We start from the raw sequence: 17,230 nt of genomic DNA, 5'->3' as shown, positions 1-17,230 counted from the left end.
TATTTAATTCAATGGCCAAATTGAAAATTAAATAAAATGGGGGTGGAGGATGGTTTGGGTCAACCTAAAATGCTTTGTTCTTCATCCAAAACAAAATGAAACACCTGGGATTTTGAGTTCCCTAAAACTTTTTTTATCCTTTTATTTTTAAGGGTCAGTTTGGAAATGAAAATGCCATTTCAAAATTTAGTCAAATATTTTGTTCTGCTAATGGTGAGATGCAATATTTCATCATTTTGGAAAATTCTCTCCCTCCATAATTTTTCTACATGAACCATTTTCTAAATGTAAGCTAAGTTTCCCCAGAACTGCAATTTTAGATGAATTCTGATCTCAACCAACTTGAGTTGAGTGCAGCTTTACGAGCATTCATGGTGCTCTGGCAAGGTGCCAGAAGACTGGAAAAGGGCCAATATGGTTCCCATTTTCAAAAAAGGAAGGAAGGAGGACCCAGGAAATTATAGGCCTGTTAGTCCTACCTTGGTCCTGGGGAAGCTATTTGAGAAAATTATCCAGGTGGACATCTGCGAGGGGCCAGCAGGGGAGATTATGCTTAGAGGTAACCAACATGGGTTCATTAGAGGCAGGTCCTGTCAGACCAAACTGATGGCCTTCTATGACCAGGTCACAAAATCCTTGGACACAGGTGTGGCAGTGGATGTAGTCTTTATGGACTTTAGGAAGGCCTTCGACACTGTCTCTCACCCCATGCTCATTAAAAAATTAGGAAATTGTGGTGTCGATGCCTACACAGTCACATGGGTCACCAACTGGCTGGATGGCCGCACCCAGAGAGTGGTGGTGGATGGGTCACTTTCGACCTGGAGGGATGTGGGCAGCAGGGTCCCCCAGGGCACGGTCCTTGGGCCCGCACTGTTCAACATCTTCATTAGCAACTTGGATGAGGGGGTGAAAAGCACCTTGTTCAAATTTGCAGTTGACACAGATGTGGGGAGAAGTGGGCATGCTAGAGGGGAGGGACAGGCTGCAATCAGATCTGGACAGGTTACAGAGGTGGGCGGATGAGGATAGGATGGGATTCAATACTGACAAGTGCAGGGTACTGCACTTAGGGAGGAAGAACCAGCAGCATACCTACAGGTTGGGGAACTCCCTTCTCATCAGCACAGAGGCAAAAAAGGATCTTGGAGTCACTACAGACTCCAAGATGAACATGGGCCGCCAATGTGGGGATGCGGTCAGGAAGGCTAATCGCACCTTGTCATGCATCCACAGATGCATCATGACCAGGTCCAAGGAGGTGATCCTCCCCCTCTATGTGACACTGGTTACTGCGTCCAGTTCTGGGCATCGCATTTCAGGAGGGATGTGGACAACATTGAGACGGTCCAGAGGAGGCCACTCACATGATCGGGGGCAGCAGGGCAGGCCCTACAAGGAGAGGCTACGAGTTCTGAACCTGTTCAGCCTCCACAAGAGAAGGCTGAGAGGGGATCTGGTGGCCACCTATAAACTTGCCAAGGGGGACCAGCAGGCAATGGGAGACTCCCTCTTCCCCCAAGCACTACTGGGAGTAACAAGGAATAATGGCCATAAGTTGACTGAGAGTAGATTCAGGCTAGATATCAGGAGGAACTACTTCACTGTCAGGGCGGCTAGGATCTGGAACCAACTTCCAAGGGAAGTGGTGCTCGCTGCTACCCTGGAGGTCTTCAGAAGGAGGCTAGATAGACACCTAGCCGGGGTCATTTGACCCCAGTACTCTTTCCTGCCCATGGCAGGGGGTCAGACTTGATGATCTGCTCAGGTCCCTTCTGACCCTACACTATAAGTTCGGATTTTGAAAAACTGCAATCCACCTAGTGAGGTTTTGCCAAAGCAAAGCTATGATGCAGGTTTGCTTAGCCACTCAGAGCCTCTTTGGCTGTAGAGACAAATGCTTTGTTTCAGATCAGTTCCTGAAGTGTTGCCTTGGTAAACTTCTTTATCAATGTTCAGTAACATTTTTTTTCCTTACTTCTGTATTTTGTGCCAATGACAGTGTACTGCAGACATGTTGATCTCTAAACTAGCTGCTGGTGACAAGAATATCTCGCTGGTCACACTGAGGGCACAGTATTTGCTGCAGAGTAAAACGGAGCATGTCCGTTCTTGCTCCTTCTCTGCTGTGTGTCCCCTACCCTATGCTTTATGCTTCTATTTCTGTTGGTGGGGTGTCTCTTTAGCCCAGCCACCTGTTCCAGTCTGTTGTATAGAGGACCAGACCCTCCTTCGTCCTCAACATTTTCAGCCTGTAGCTCCAAATTGAAGGAAAAATTCCTCGGCAGCCTTAGTGCTATTGGAATTGGAAACAAATACATATTTGGCAGGGTTACTTGGTCTGGTTTTAGGGTCTGTATAGTGCCAAGGACAGAAGACCTATTTAGAGTGTCATTGCCATAGACAGCATTCTTCTACAGCAGGGGAAGGCAATTATTTGGGCCCATGGGCCACATAGTCAGTTCTGGGGAACTGTCATGGCCTGGTCAGCACTCATGCCCCCTCCAAGAGCCCGGAGCTTGCATGCCCTGTGGCTCCTCCCTGCCACCATGCCACCAGCGCCCAGCAGCAGCTCTGCGCACAGCCCCAGCCCTGACCCTGGCCTACCCCACACCTGCTCCAGACTCACCGCAGCTGGAGAGGATCAGCTGGAACCCAGGCATGCATCCCTGACTCTGGCCCATTCCTCACCTGCTCTGGCCCACTTGTCCATGCTGAGCAGCAGCAGTGGCAGGGCAGAAGCTGCTACTCAGCATGGGAGAAAAGTGGCCCTTCCCCTTTGCCGCTGCTGGGCTCTTCTTGCTGCAGCCAACTGGATGCTGCATCCCAGCTGCCCTGCAGCTCCTCTCCGCTGCTGTCATTGCAGTGGGGCAGAGGTGGCAGTGGAGAGAAGCTGCAGGGCAGACCAGGCATGGGCTCCAGGTGGCTGCAGCAAGAAGGGCTTGGCAGCAGTGAGAGGGAGGGCTGCTTTTCCCCTGTGCCTAACAGCAGCTTCTGCCTGGCCCCCACTGTTGCTCAGCATGGGCAGGAGGTCCAGAGCAGACATGGAGCGGGCTGGGGTTGAAGCAGTGTGCATGGGTCCCCGCCAATACCATGGGGCTGGGGCCAGTGGCAGTGGCAGCTGGAAAGAGCCACTGCCACCTGGGCTGCCTAGAAATGCAGTCCAGCTGCAGAGCCACACCAGCCCCACTGTATGCCCAGGGGTAGCAGGACGTGCCACAGGCTGGACCGTGCCTTGGCCAGGCACAACCAAGGGAGCCACCATGGGGCTGGATCTGGCCCAAGGGTCATAGTTTGCCCACCTCTGTTCTATAGCCAGAGGAGGAGGAGAAGTAAACTCCATGAAGTGTTATAGCTATAGAAGCATAGGATGCCTGGCTGCTGGAAATACATTCATTGTAGCCCACGGTAGGTGTATCTACAGGTGCAATTAATGGTGTTTGGATTACTGCACAGTAATTTCAGTACAGCCCTGGAAAAGCATCTTCCCATGCACCCTGTTGGGAGCAGATTTATTCCTTATAGGATTAAGCAGATCCGGGACTGCTCCTGCCCTGCTCTGACCTCCTGGAGCAGTCTGGGAGAGCTGTAGGTTCCAGATGCAGCTGACTAGGTGCCAGGGGTATTCAGAGGGGACAGGTTCAGCCTGGCAGGGGTCTCTGGAGAGGGGGAAATGCTCAGCCTGGCCAGGGATGATGTCCTGGGCGCATGTGGTGTGTGCGCCATGGACACTCCTCACCTTCTCCCCAATAGCAGTGGATAGAGCACCATGTCCAGAAGATGCTTACTGACTGATACTTCCCCACCCCCGCAATAGGGTACCTAGATGGCTGCTTGCAAACCCCAAGCCCACAGCGCACACCCAAGACCATTTACACTCTGGACAGTTTCTAGTCAACAATCTTTGGGTGCTTATACAATTACTCCGAGGCTGCCCCCTGCTGGTCTGGCTGACTGGGAGCAAATTTGCTCCTGGTCAGCATCTACATGTGCACTACTGCACAGTACATCTACTACCTGTATATACAGGTAGTAGATGTATTGTGCATTAGCTTATTTTTCTGTGCAGTAGCTCAGTGCACAGTCATATAGTGATGCTTTTCTGTGCAATAGATCAGTCTACTGCACAGTAAAACCTCTCATGCAGATGTGCCCAGCAAAACCCAGCAGAGAAGCACCAATAGCCCCATTTTATGGAAGGAGAAGCTGAGGCTCAGAGAATAAGGCCCAGTGAATGTACTTAGAAGTGACCTTGCATCTGGGTTGCTCCAGTTGTCTGGTACAGAAGCTGATGCTGCTAATTTCTGGGTTTCAGAAATGCAGAGCACCTAAAGCTTCTGTCAGATCCCTGTGGTGGGAAGGGCCACAGCATTTCCTCACAGTCCGACACCATATTTCAGTGTCCTTGTTACTAGAAGCACTCTTCCTGGAAGTTGGCCAGGCTCCCTGGCCAGGCTGTATATTCAAGGGTACAGTACAGCCTCTCCTTCTGGCTGAGCAACAACAGTGCATCAGGGGAACGCTTGATAACCATATATCAATGGCAATACAGTTTAGCCAAGTTGCTTAGGCCTAGGGGAAACTAAGGTCAAGAAGTACCTGAGCTAAATTCCCACCATACGTGGCAGTTTAGGGGGATGTTGATTTTAATGTAAAGCCAACCCCAACATTTGGATTTTCCTGACAGAATACTAAATACATTCAGCAAAATAATCATTTTCTTATGAACAATTTAAGCTTGGCAGAAAAGCTATTTTCATCCCCACCCCAACCCCTCCCAAAATCCAACAATGCTACATGTCAGCAGAAAATTCCCAGCCAACTCTAGAAACTAAGCACAAGTTACTGAGTGCTCAAACTAACCACGGGCACCACTGAAGCAGCCCCACTGCACCAGCCCTCTTGAGCGATTGTGACCTGAGCCAAAGACCTTGGAGAAAACTGGAAAGAGATGCCCATGCTTGAATGGTTTGGGTGGGGAGCTCTCCATTCTCTGCCATCCTCCCTGTCCCCAACAGTTCTAGTCCTGGATGCTAATTCCCATTCTGGCATGTTATTAGTATTACATCTTGGGAGGTGGGTATGGAGCAGAGGAGAAAATTACTGTTTTAAGGGCGTGTGTAGATCATAGTATCATAGTACTTAGGGTTGGAAGGGACCTAAACAGATCAGGTCTGACCCCAGGCAGGAACAGGTGCTGGGAACATATCACCCCAGCTAAATATTTGTCCAGACTCCTCTAGAAGACCACTAAGGTAGGAGAGAGTACCACTTCATTTGGGAGCTGTTCCAGAGCCTGGCAGCCCTAACTGTAAAGTAATGTCTTCTGATGTCCAGCCCGAACCTTCTCTCTAATAATTCGTGGCCGTTATTCCTAGTAACCCTGGGTGGTGCCTGGAGGAACAGAGCTTCCCCCAATTTCTGCTGGTTCCCCTGGTGAATTCATAAACGGCCACCAGATCCCCTCTCAGCCTTCTCTTGTGGATCCTGAATAGGTTCAGGACCTTTAGCCTCTCTTCATAGGAGAAGCCCTCCTCTGGACCCTCTCATCCCTCTTGAAGTGTGGTGCTCAGAACTGGATGCAGTACTCCAACTGTGGCCTGACCAATGCTGCACAGAGAAAAAGGATCACCTCCCTGGACCTGCTTGTGATGCATCTGTAGATGCATGACAAGGTGCGGTTAGCCTTACTGACCGCTTCCTTGCGTTGGTGGCTTACGTTCATCCTGGAGTCAACAATGACTCCAAGATCCCTTTCTGCCACTGTGTTGTTGAGAAGGGAGTTCCCCAGCCTATAAGTGTGTTGCAGGTTCCTTCTCCCTCAGTGCAGCACCTTGCACTTGTTTGCATTGAATTCCATCCTATTCTCATCCGCCCACCTCTGTAACCCGTCTAGATCTAGCTGGATTCTGTCCCTCCCCTCTAGCGTGCCCACCTCGCCCCACACCTTGGTGTCGTCAATGAATTTGGACAGAGTGCTTTCCATGCCTACATTCAGATTGCTGTTAAAGATGTTGAATAGCACAGGCCTGAGGACCAAGCCCTGGGGGACTCCAGTGCCCACATCTCTCCAGGTCGAAAACAACCTATCCACCACCATGTTCTGGGTGCGACCATCTAGCCAATTTGCCACCCATCTGACTGTGTAGGTATCAATGCCACAGTCACCAAGTTATTTTTAAGAGAATGTGGTGGGAAACTATGTCAAAGACCTTCTTAAAGTCCAGGAAGATGGAATGAAACTTCCCATTTACGTTGATGCAACTGCTTTTGTACTTTGGGATGCCTGCAAAAATCATTGATACCTAACTGCCTGCTCGGGCAAAATAATTTTATTACAGAAGCACAGCCTTATGTTTTCCCTTAAACTGGCAAAAGTTTTGAATAGCCAGGAGAGGAGTAGGCAAAATATTTTTTTTGTTTGCAAGCTTGATTACATCACAACACCAGTGGCTGCAAAGCTCGTGCAGAAGGCACAATGCCCTAGGGTGCTGGGGTGAAGTGTTGAAAAAGCAGCTACACCAAGCTCCAGACTAACCACACATACACAGTCCCTGCCACCCTGCTTGGTGCAGATGGGTGAGAGGTTGCTGCTGGGAGAGGGGCAAAATGAAGAACGAGGATGAAGTATATGACATGATGGAGGACACGGAGCAGGAGGAGGACTTGATGAAGGACATGGAACATGAGGAGGAGGTGGAGGAGGAGGATGTGGCAATACGGCAAATGCTGTTTAACTGGGGATTACTGTTGGAACACTTCAGTAGGAGTAGCACACTACACTGTTCAGCGGCAAGTTGCGCTCCTGTTTTAACAGCAACAACGTTAAGAAGATACAATGGGTACTCAGGGGAACACACAGAGCAAAGTGACCAAGTGAAATTTGACTGGGCTCTTGTTGAGAAACCTGAGGCGGACCAGCAGAATCGGCATAGTGTGGGCCCGCGAGAGCGTGGTGGGAGCGTATTGACCTGACCACTTGGAACGACCAGCAGTGGTTGGAGATGTTCCCAATGAAGAAGGAGACATTCTACCATATTGTCTCGATGCTGGGCCCACACATCACGAGGCAGGACACAAACATGTGTTGGGCCATTCCATGAGACAAAGGGTTGCAATGGCCATCGTAAAACTGGCCAGCCCATTCAGCCTCCACTACATTGCCAACCAGTTGGGCATGGCTGCCTGCACAGTGGGGCAGGTGACTTGTGAGGTATGCCAGCTGCTTAATTTTGTTAGAATCCATCTCCTTATTTGCCTGGTGAATCCACAGCAAGTCATAAATGGCTTTAATGAGAAGGGATTCCTGAACTGCGTGGGGGGCTGTAGACAGCACTCACATCCCAGTCCTGTGCCCTGCAAGGAGTGGGAGGCTTTACACAAACAGGAAAGGATATGCCTCCTTGATCCTGCAAGCCATGGTGGACCAATGGAGCTGTTTCATGAACATTTTTACAGGGTGGGCCAGCAGCATGCTCCGAAACTCCCCTCTGGCTGCCGTTGTGGAGAAAGGACGCTATGCACCTGGTGTGGAGGAGGGAGTGCTCTGTGGTGTTGTTGTTCCCCTGTTATATTAGCGGACTCTGCCTACCCCTTAAATCTCTGGCTCATGAAGACTTACGGAGGGAATGCCACTGACCTGCAGAAGCTGGCTTTTGGCTACTGCCTCAGCAGTTGCAGGATGGCTGTGGAATGTGCGTTTGGCCGACTGGAAGGATGATGGAGGGCACTTACATGCCAGCGCAACATGGATCAAGAAAATCTAACACCCCTTATTGTGGCAGCCTGTGTGATGCACAATATCTGTGAGAGCTGTGGAGAGATTTTCAAGGACTCATGGGAACAAGAAACGTGACAGGCAGTGGCAAGACAACAGAGACATGGGGCAGCAGTGCAGGGACTGAGGAGATATCCTCAAGGAGAGGCTGGTTGAGTGGTCCTTGTGCGCAATTGCCTTGCAGGATACATTTCTGACAACAACCTCTAGGAGTGCTTTGTTCTAAAATAAATTCATTTTTTTTTTACGCTTTAAAATCTGTATCTGTCTACAGGGGTGTGCGGTGTTGTGGATGGGGTGCAGAAGGGGGGACGGTCAGGGGACAGAAGGGGAAAAGGGGAGGAAATCAGGACTGGGCTAGGGGTTTACTGCTTTTCTAGACTGTGAGTGGTTTGTGGGGAGGAGGGGATTATGCACCATCATCCACACCTGACTGAGCCCCTGAAAGGCATGGGGACAAGCCGAACAGCAACCCACATTTTGAAAAACATTCCAAAAACATTTATAAAACAATTCACAACACATCTTCCCACTGGAAACTGTACGAAGATCAGTGAGCTCAGGAATGCTGAGAAATGTAGTCCAAAACAAACAAGCAAACAAACAAAAACACAGAAGACCACCAACACATAAGCAGCAATCCCCTACCAACCGGGTGGCAACAAACACCCACCCACCTGCTACTCTTATGATATAGGTAGTTATTAAGCTGTTACGTTACTGAAGGATTCCAAGGTGGAAGGGAAGGGAAAGGAGCGAACGGGAGGGGAGGATTAACCCACGTGGCTTGTATTTTGGAATTGGGATGGGGTCCTTGCGATTGTGTATGCAGACCGAATGAGCATAGGTGGGTGCAAGTGATAAGGATTTTGGGGTGACCATGCCCATGCCCAGGGGAGACTCCCAGAGAGTCAGGACTGCCCAACCAGAGCCCAGGGGTGGGGACTGGGTAGCCCAGGTGGTTCACATGCGCCTTCTGCTGTTATACAGTAGGAAAGACATTCTAGGGGGTAAATTGGTATTTGACTCCCTCTACTGACATCTGTGGGGAATGACGGATGGAGGCTTAACTCGCTCAAAACTGCTATTTGTGCAAAAAAAATGCACCACACCAAAAAAAAAAAGCCACATTAACATTTTTGGGTGGTTTACATTAACTCCCATATCACCTACACATGCCCTAAGGTGCTATGTTCTGTGTGCATCCACTCTCCCCAGTAGTAAGTGGAAGCTAAACTGGTAATTTAGTAGCTGTTTCATTCTAGTTTAACGCCCCCCCAGATTAGTTTACTTTACTGTGGGATAGAAGCAGACATACAAAACTGTTACAGCAGACCAGCTGACACTCTGAGCGGCAGTAAGTCTGCTCTTCCATTTTAGGGAAGCATAATTGTTTCAACTATGCATGGCCACAGTGACTATGACTGAAACACAGTTGTTTCAGCAGTGGTAGAAAAGTTGTGTTGGTGAGTGTGAGTCTGGAAGCTAGTATTCTCTGCCCTGCTGTTTCCAAAGTTAGCCCGAGAAGGAGAGCAGCATGTTACAGGGTGGGCATGAAGAGAGGCTCAACAAAGTTCTTGGGAGCTATCAAACAGCTATCTGGCAGCCTTTCTTTTCTGTTGTAATTTAGTCCCCAAGGTGATCCAAGCAAGGTACATTTTCTTAAATAACTTCTTGGTGCTGTAACTGCACTCAGCGCTTTGGCACCACAACATACAGTACAGAACTCCAAGTCCTGGGATATACCAAGTGTCATTTTACAATGGACCTGGAGGACACATCTGAGAGATGTTCTTACTTGTACCCTGCTCCCCTCCCCCCACTCCCATCTCTCTACCATCTGCTTGGGGAAGGTCGAGTATCCTCCCAGCTGATGCATGGTGAGGCCATCATTACATGCTATTGTCTGAACTGTGATTTTTGATAGTAAGATATAGACTCAATTGTGTACCTGATGTGGGGTAGCCCTAGCAGGGAAGGTGACCGATGGGTTAGTTCCTGTTATTATTTTGTGTCTGAAGGAGCTGCTGCTTCAGTTTCCACCATGCAGTTGCTAGACATATTTTTAGCTGGGATGAGGAATGTCAGAGGGTGTTAAGCCCATAACCTTTGGCCCATTTTGCTGCAAAGTGATCATCAGGTGACCATCTGCAGATCAGCACAATTTGACGTTTGATGTATTTAAAGATCACAGAGGGAGAAAAAAGGGAAAAGGTGGTAGAAACTGGGTGGGGGTGGGACCTTAGATAGCACCTTGAAGGTCACAGGCAAATATGTAGCAGCAAATGAATTCACAACTTAGATGCTGGTTTAATCCTTTCAAGGTATTTTTTTCCTCTGTTGCTTGCACCTGGTTTGTCTCATGCTGCCTGTGATTTCAGGCAGCTGCAGCAAGTTACCAGACCAAATGGCAAACATTTTTTTTTGCCCCATATTTATTTTGAGGTAAAAAAACACAGTACCCCTCTTCCCTCCAGTTCTCCCTAACAGCCCCTTCCCAATGCCCCTCAGCCAAAAGTCTGCCCAAAGAGATCATCTTCATCACATGTCCTGAAGGTCTCTAGGCCGAGGCTACTTTGGACCATGCAGTAGGGAAGCAAAGAGCAAAGCGGAGGGCCCTTCTGGAAAGATCCCATCTAGGAGCTTTTCTAAGCAGAAGGATTTGCACTGATGTCACTGGTGGCAGGCATGCATAGTGGAGTCACTACACGCACTGGCTGGCAGCTCCACATGCTCTTCCCTGACAGACTCGCACCAGCTATAGCATATCCTGTGACCTGGCTTGGCTCCTTCCCAGCTCAGCACACCCATGAGGCATCTAAGAGGCTCCTTCCACCCTGTCTGACCCTCCCCATCTGTCCCTCTTACCCTTACAGTCTGGCTATTTGACCTTCCTTTGGTCACCCTGATCCGCCTCTCGGCTACTCCTGCTTCTCTTCCACACCTACCTGATCTCCTCCTATCTCAACCTACTCTTCTTGCTTCTGTTTTTCTCTCCTTTCTGGCTCTGCAGGTTTGCTCCTCTTTTACCCCTTCCTCCCCCATTTGTTGAAGCCTCCCATGCCCTCAGTGTTCCCACCCTACCTGTCTGGCAGCCCTCTGCTACTGTGCAACTGCCCCTGCTTTACTTTCCCTTTGCATACCTTTCCTACCTTGAAAATATAAACCCATGATGAAGAGAAGGGAAGAGTTTCTCTTCAAGGGACTGACTAGTGTGAGCCAATAGAGGTGGCCAAAGCAACCACAGCTGAGCACTAGCCCTCACATGGACCCTGCCAACTCAGGATCTGCTTGAGCTGAGGCTGAGGAAGTTACACCACTTACTGAAATAAAAAATATTTTTAAAATATTCAATCTGGGTGGAACAAACGTGGCAAATTTGCAGGGAGTTAATTTTATTTTAATCTGAAAAATGAAAAAAATCCTTCCCCCAAATCATTGTTCATTAACCCAACATCTTTGGCTTCATAACCTGTTTTCAGGTTATCCAATTCTTTTAATTTTTGTCTTCATTATTATCAATTGAGATCAAGTTTGAAACCAGATCAGATCAAGTTTGAAACCAGATCAAATTTGAAACCAGATTTTTTCTTTATCATTATCGACTGAGATCAAGTTTGAAACCAAAAATGCCCCTTTCAAAACAGAAAACTAGAAGATCTTAGAAAAGTTTATTAAGGAGGCCATCCTTGATGGACTGGCCCAGGCTAACATCCTAAGGGATAGTCAGCACGGGTTTGTTGCGGGTAGGTCTTGTTTGACCAATCTCATTTCCTTCTATGACCAGGTGACCTATCACCTGGACGAGGGAGAAGAGATTGATGTCATATATCTTGACTTCACAAAACCTTTTGATCTGGTATCCCATGATCACCTCTTGGCCAAACTGGCCAGTTGTGGCCTTGGCTCCACCACGATCCGCTGGCTGGGAAATTGGCTTCGTGGTCGGACCCAGAGAATTGTAATTGATGGCAGTCACTCATCGTGGTGCCCTGTGACCAGTGGGGTCCCTCAAGGCTCTGTCCTTGGACCCATACTGTTCAACATCTTCATTAATGATGTGGACATTGGAGTCAGGAGTGGACTGGCCAAGTTCGCCAATGACACCAAACTTTGGGGCAAAGCATTCACACCAGAAGATAGGCGGGTGATCCAGGCTGACCTGGACAAGCTCAGCAAATGGACAGATGAGAACCTGATGGTGTTTAACACTGAAAAATGCAAGGTTCTCCACCTTGGGAGGAAAAATCTGCAGCATCCTTATAGGCTCGGCAGTGCTACGTTGGATAGCACTACAGAAGAAAGAGACTTGGGGGTCATCATTGACCACAAGATGAACATGAGCCTGCAATGCGATGCTGCAGCTAATAAAGCGACCAAAACGCTGGCTTGCATCCATTGATGCTTCTCGAGCAAATCCCGGGATGTCATTCTCCCCTTCTACTCGGCCTTGGTGAGGCCGCAGCTGGAGTACTGCATCCAGTTTTGGGCTCCACAATTCAAAAAGGATGTGGAGAAGCTTGAGAGAGTCCAGAGGAGAGCCACGCGCATGATCAGAGGTCAGGAAAACAGATCTTACGATGACAGGCTGAGAGCCATGGGACTCTTTAGCCTGGAAAAGCGTAGGCTCAGGGGTGATCTGATGGCCACCTATAAGTTTATCAGGGGTGACCACCAATATCTGGGGGAACGTCTGTTCACCAGAGCGCCCCAAGGGATGACGAGGTCGAACGGTCACAAACTCCTGCAAGACCGTTTCAGGCTGGACATAAGGAAGAATTTCTTTACTGTCCGAGCCCCCAAGGTCTGGAACAGTCTGCCAGCGGAGGTGGTTCAAGCACTTACATTGAACACCTTCAAGAGTAAATTGGATGCTTATCTTGCTGGGATCCTATGACCCCAGCTGACTTCCTGCCCTTTGGGCAGGGGGCTGGACTCGATGATCTCCCGAGGTCCCTTCCAGCCCTGATGTCTATGAAATCTATGAAACATTTCAACATTTGAAAAAAATTTTTTTGACTTTTTTTTTGGCTGAAACTACCCATGCATCATTCTGGTGCCTTCCCTATTGCTGTGAGTATGTCATCCCACTGCAGGTTAAACTTCTCTGGGGTTTTGCTGAAGATAAAACAATGTGAAGAGCTCACTACTGGTTATGTGCTCATGCCAGATTTTACACTTTTGCAGATGTGAACACTTCCATTTTTATGTACACCCCAGAATTAATCCAGCACAAGAATGTCTAAGTTTGAAGAAGGCTGTGTGGAAACTTTCACAAATAGCTTTTCCAAAAACTTTACTTTCCTTGTATAACACTTGTCTGTTAGTTGCTAGTTATGAGGTTTAAATGTCCAGTGAAGGCCTACTGGAAAAAAGAGATGTTCACCAAGTACCTGTTCATATTGATCAGAAATGAAGGACACCTTGAGAAAGAAAGTGACCTGATCTGTGGTACATAGGCCTGGGATTTGTCTAGGAACAATATGAGGATATAGTATTCTCGCTAGTGTCAATACTTGGATGAACTGTACTGAGCTGAGTTGTACTCCATGGGCTGTGACTGGCTAGCTGGCTGGGACACTGTTTGGCTGCTGAGTATGGCAGAGCAGGGCAGGTCAGGGCAGGGCAAGGCAATGCTTTAAGATCTTTTGACAAAAAGTGGTGCTAGGTAAGTCCAAAGTACATTTACTAATAGTGTGACAAAAGGCTATGCTGGGTGAGGCTGGGCCTGGCACACATAGCTGGGCTCCCATTCATTTTGGAGCACAGCATTTGGGAGTGTGGCTTTGGGGAGGAGTATCAATGTGTTGTGGGAGAAGGCTGAAGGAATGACCCATTTCAAGCCTGGTTGCCATCACCTAGATACTGATGGATCTACCCATTTGGCCTCCCTTTGGCCTGGGTGAGGATTGTATTTGTTTCTGATAGGGATCTGCCAACCAGCTGGAGTACAAAGGAATTATTTTCCTCTGAAATGCTTCCCTGGTATGTAGGCATTAGACTTTTCAGGGGATTATTCAGACTAGCAGCAACTGTTTGTAACAGAGACAGGAGAGCTTGTAATATTTTATTTTAGGCATCTGTTGACTAATGTTAAATTACAGTGAGAGGCCCATGGAAAATACAGATGACATCTCCCTGGATGCAAAATGAATTCATTGTATTCCATTCAGTTACACAGCAGAGCAAATGTTTTCCTAATGAAGGGGCACTCACAATAAATAGCACTCCCTCACCCTGACCCTGCAGCAAGCTGGAAAAGTGTCATGGTGTGCACTCTTAATCATTCACACCAGTGCTAAGAAGGAAAGGACATTGCTCGTCCTGGAGCAATGACTTTATGCAGACTATTGGGACAGTGACAAGATACCCAGAGCTCCTTCCATCCCCTCCTTCAGCTCTCCTCAGAACATCTATAATCCCACCATAGCAAACCCACAATGACTAACCTCAAAATGCTATGGAGGAAAAACAACTTGGAAAGGGCATTTTTTAATTTGCTAAACACAAGTGGCTTTTAAAGTGCAGATTTCTGAGCTCAGCTTTTGTCTCCCAGGCCACTTTGCTGGCTTTTAAAAGAAAGTTATATGCTTACATCTTTCCTTAATGCTGCTTCTGCTGGGGCAGAGCATGAGGGCACAAATGAGTAAGGAAAGCAAGTGTTACAGAAAAAGGCGTAGTCCAGAAAGAACAATTATTGGTAAGATTTTCTAGGGCTACAGTAATATCCTAAACATCAGTCATGTAATATAATTATTCTCTGCAACAAAGATCCTGTTTGCACCCAGCTTATTGATAGGAACATGAAAAACAAGAAAAAATCAAAGAGGATTTATGACCCCCTTGAATCAACAGGGATAGATTTTAATTATATTTGTAATAGTCTCAAAATACTATTGTTGTAACTTATGCTGAGTCTTCATGTGCAACATAAGTAACAGAATTCTGTCTGTTTCTTGCATGCATGCAGGCACACATGTAAACACACATGTACACACATGCATAGGTTGCATGCACATCCATACCCACTCACTGTCAAATACACCACCACATTGGGTTGATACAAGTAGACTCTTTCTAGGTGAAGAGAAGAAGCAAGCTCTGATAAAACTGACTGATAATGTTCTAATCATTTAGAACTGCAAGTTTCTGCCACGGGTGGCACCGAAGATGTCGCCAGTCTTGTTGAAAGTCATTTATCAGCTGCAGAGCCAACCCTAGAGGAAGAAAAAGAAGGGGTACTTTATGCAGACTCTTTACCTCCTAAGAAGAACATTTTCCTCCAATATGCAGACAGCAATGAGGCAGCAGCCCAAGACAGGAGTGAAGTGTCACATGACCATGGGCCTAAGACAGGTGGTGATATAAATAACCCTGATGATGGCTCAAACAGTAATAGCCAAGAGCAGGACAATGAAGCGAACATTACAAATGCCTCCTCATCAGTTTCAGAGTATGCACATGCTGCTGATAGCAAAACTAATGAAGGTGTAGAGAAGGAGGAAGAAGAAGTGGAGAATCCTCATGAAGATGATGGCATGGAGAAGCCAGTGCCAGAAGAGCAGCAGGCAGGCAGCATGAATGAAGCTGCAAAAGAGAGCAAGGAAGAAGAACTCAAGCTGGAAGAGGCCACAAGTGAAGAGTCCCAGAAGGACAAACAAGATTCTCCTTCAAATAGAGATTTTGAAAAGAACGAGGTCCTATCTGTAAAAGAGAGGCAGGGTATCCCTCAGGGTACAAAGGAACTAGCTGAGGAGGAGAAAGCAGCAGAGAATCATCCAGGTCATGACGATGACAAAGATGCTGGTGAAAATGAAAGCAAAATGAGCAAGGGATCCCAGAGGAATGTGCAGTCCTTAGAGGCCAGAGATGGCTTATCCCCATCAAGAGATGCCACACCTAGTGCTGGACCTGGTCTAGCAGGCTTGGGAGCACATTGGGAAGAGGTGACCCTGTCAGAGGAAGTCTCTGTGGAAGCTGAGGGCAAGGTTCAACGTGGTAGCCTAGAGGCTGAATCTCAAGCTCAAGATAAGGAGCAAGATAAGAATAGCCAAGACAAATCAGTCTTTGCATCAGAAGAAACCAGTCAGATCTTCAGAGATATGCATACCAAAGAGGAGGATTCAGGCAATGGAAATCATGACAGACCCAATGAGAGCACTTTTGCCAATGGCCACCCATTAGAAAATGATCTGGAGAAGCCAAATGCTGCCTTACCTGAACAAGTAGAGGTGGGAGTAGAAGACTCTAATGAGGAAGAGGGTAACAACCATGTAGAATCAGAGGAAGGAGGTGATGACCTGGCAGAATCAGAGGAAGAAGATGATGGCCCCAAAGGGTCAAAAGAAGAAGAGGAAGAGGGTGCTGGTTTAGCAGGGTCAGAGGAAGAAGGTGCTGAGCTAGAAGGGCCAAAGGAAGATGGTTACAGCCTAGCAAAATCAGGAGAAGAGGTTGATTGCCCATCAGGGTCAGAGAAAGAGGGTGCCAAGTTGTCACAGTCAAAGGAAGATGATGGCTTGATAGAGTCTGAGGAAGAAGCCACAGAACTGGCAGCATCAGAGGAACAAGATGGTGGGTCAGTAGAGTTGGAGAAAGAGGGTGCTGAGCTGATAGAATCAAAGGAAGAGGGTGTTGATGACTCAGCAGCATCAGATGAAGAAGCTGTTGACCTGGCAGAGTCTAAAGAACAAGAGGATAGTCCAGTATTGTCAGAGGAAGATGCCAAGCTTGCAGACTCAATGGAAGAAGACCATGGCTCAGCAGAGTCAGAGGAAGAGGGTGGTGTCCTAGATGAGTCAGAGGAAGAAGCCATTGACCTGGCAGAGTCAAAGGACCAAAATGGAAGCTCAGTAGGGCCAGAAGAAAAGGGTGCTCATCAAGCAAATTCAGAGGAGGAGTCTGAAGGAGACACTGACCTAGAAGCTGCTCAGAAAGCTGCCAGTAATACAGAAGAATACATCCAAGTAAACAAAGAAGAGCTCAACAGAGAGGAAGCCAAGTCTGAGTCTGCAGGCTGTGAGCATGGACCTTGCAGAGTGGAGGAAAAGCACCTAGAGGACTCTCAAAATAATAGCCCTGCTGCTGTGAAAAACCCACCTGTGGGTGAGCAGATACTGGCAGAAACAGACAACACCCCTGACAACAATCCTCCTCCTGCTGTTGCTGAGACTGAGCCCAGAGAAATAGGTGTGACTTTTTTATTACTAGGTGTGCCAGCAGCAATAGCCTAAGAGCCAAGGGCGTTGACTAGTGAACTAGCAAATGTAGAGTGGAGCTGAGCTTGGCAGACCTTAAAACATGCAATGTGCATGGCCCTCTTCTTAATGCTTATGCTATCAGTGTGTAACTCTAACCAGCTTCCCATGCTCTGCCAAGGTTAGAAGGTGCAGTACTAGACATACTGGATGAAACTGGGATGGGAGAGGTAAGGCATATGAAGGCTTTCACCTCTGC

At 47.9% G+C, this 17,230-nt stretch overlaps 1 protein-coding gene across 5 annotated transcripts in view; it reads left to right on the top strand.

The window, feature by feature from the left end:
- The window catches only part of SRL (sarcalumenin), a 95,346-nt gene that overhangs the window by 36,820 nt on the left and 41,296 nt on the right, over positions 1-17,230 (top strand). For 4 of the 5 annotated variants that reach the window (XM_090023117.1, XM_090023118.1, XM_090023115.1 and 1 more), the window contains exon 2: positions 14,915-16,963. The exons of the other annotated variant lie outside the window; for it this stretch is intronic. In XM_090023117.1, coding sequence (XP_089879243.1) covers positions 14,915-16,963 — 2,049 coding nt within the window. The remainder of the gene's footprint in view (positions 1-14,914; positions 16,964-17,230) is intronic. 5 annotated transcript variants of the gene reach the window in all.

Source organism: Crocodylus siamensis, chromosome 12 (genome assembly GCF_052110815.1).
Source record: "Crocodylus siamensis isolate JL-2025a chromosome 12, ASM5211081v1, whole genome shotgun sequence".
NCBI classification, from domain to species: domain Eukaryota; kingdom Metazoa; phylum Chordata; order Crocodylia; family Crocodylidae; genus Crocodylus; species Crocodylus siamensis.
This window is presented reverse-complemented; position numbering and strand designations above follow the sequence as displayed.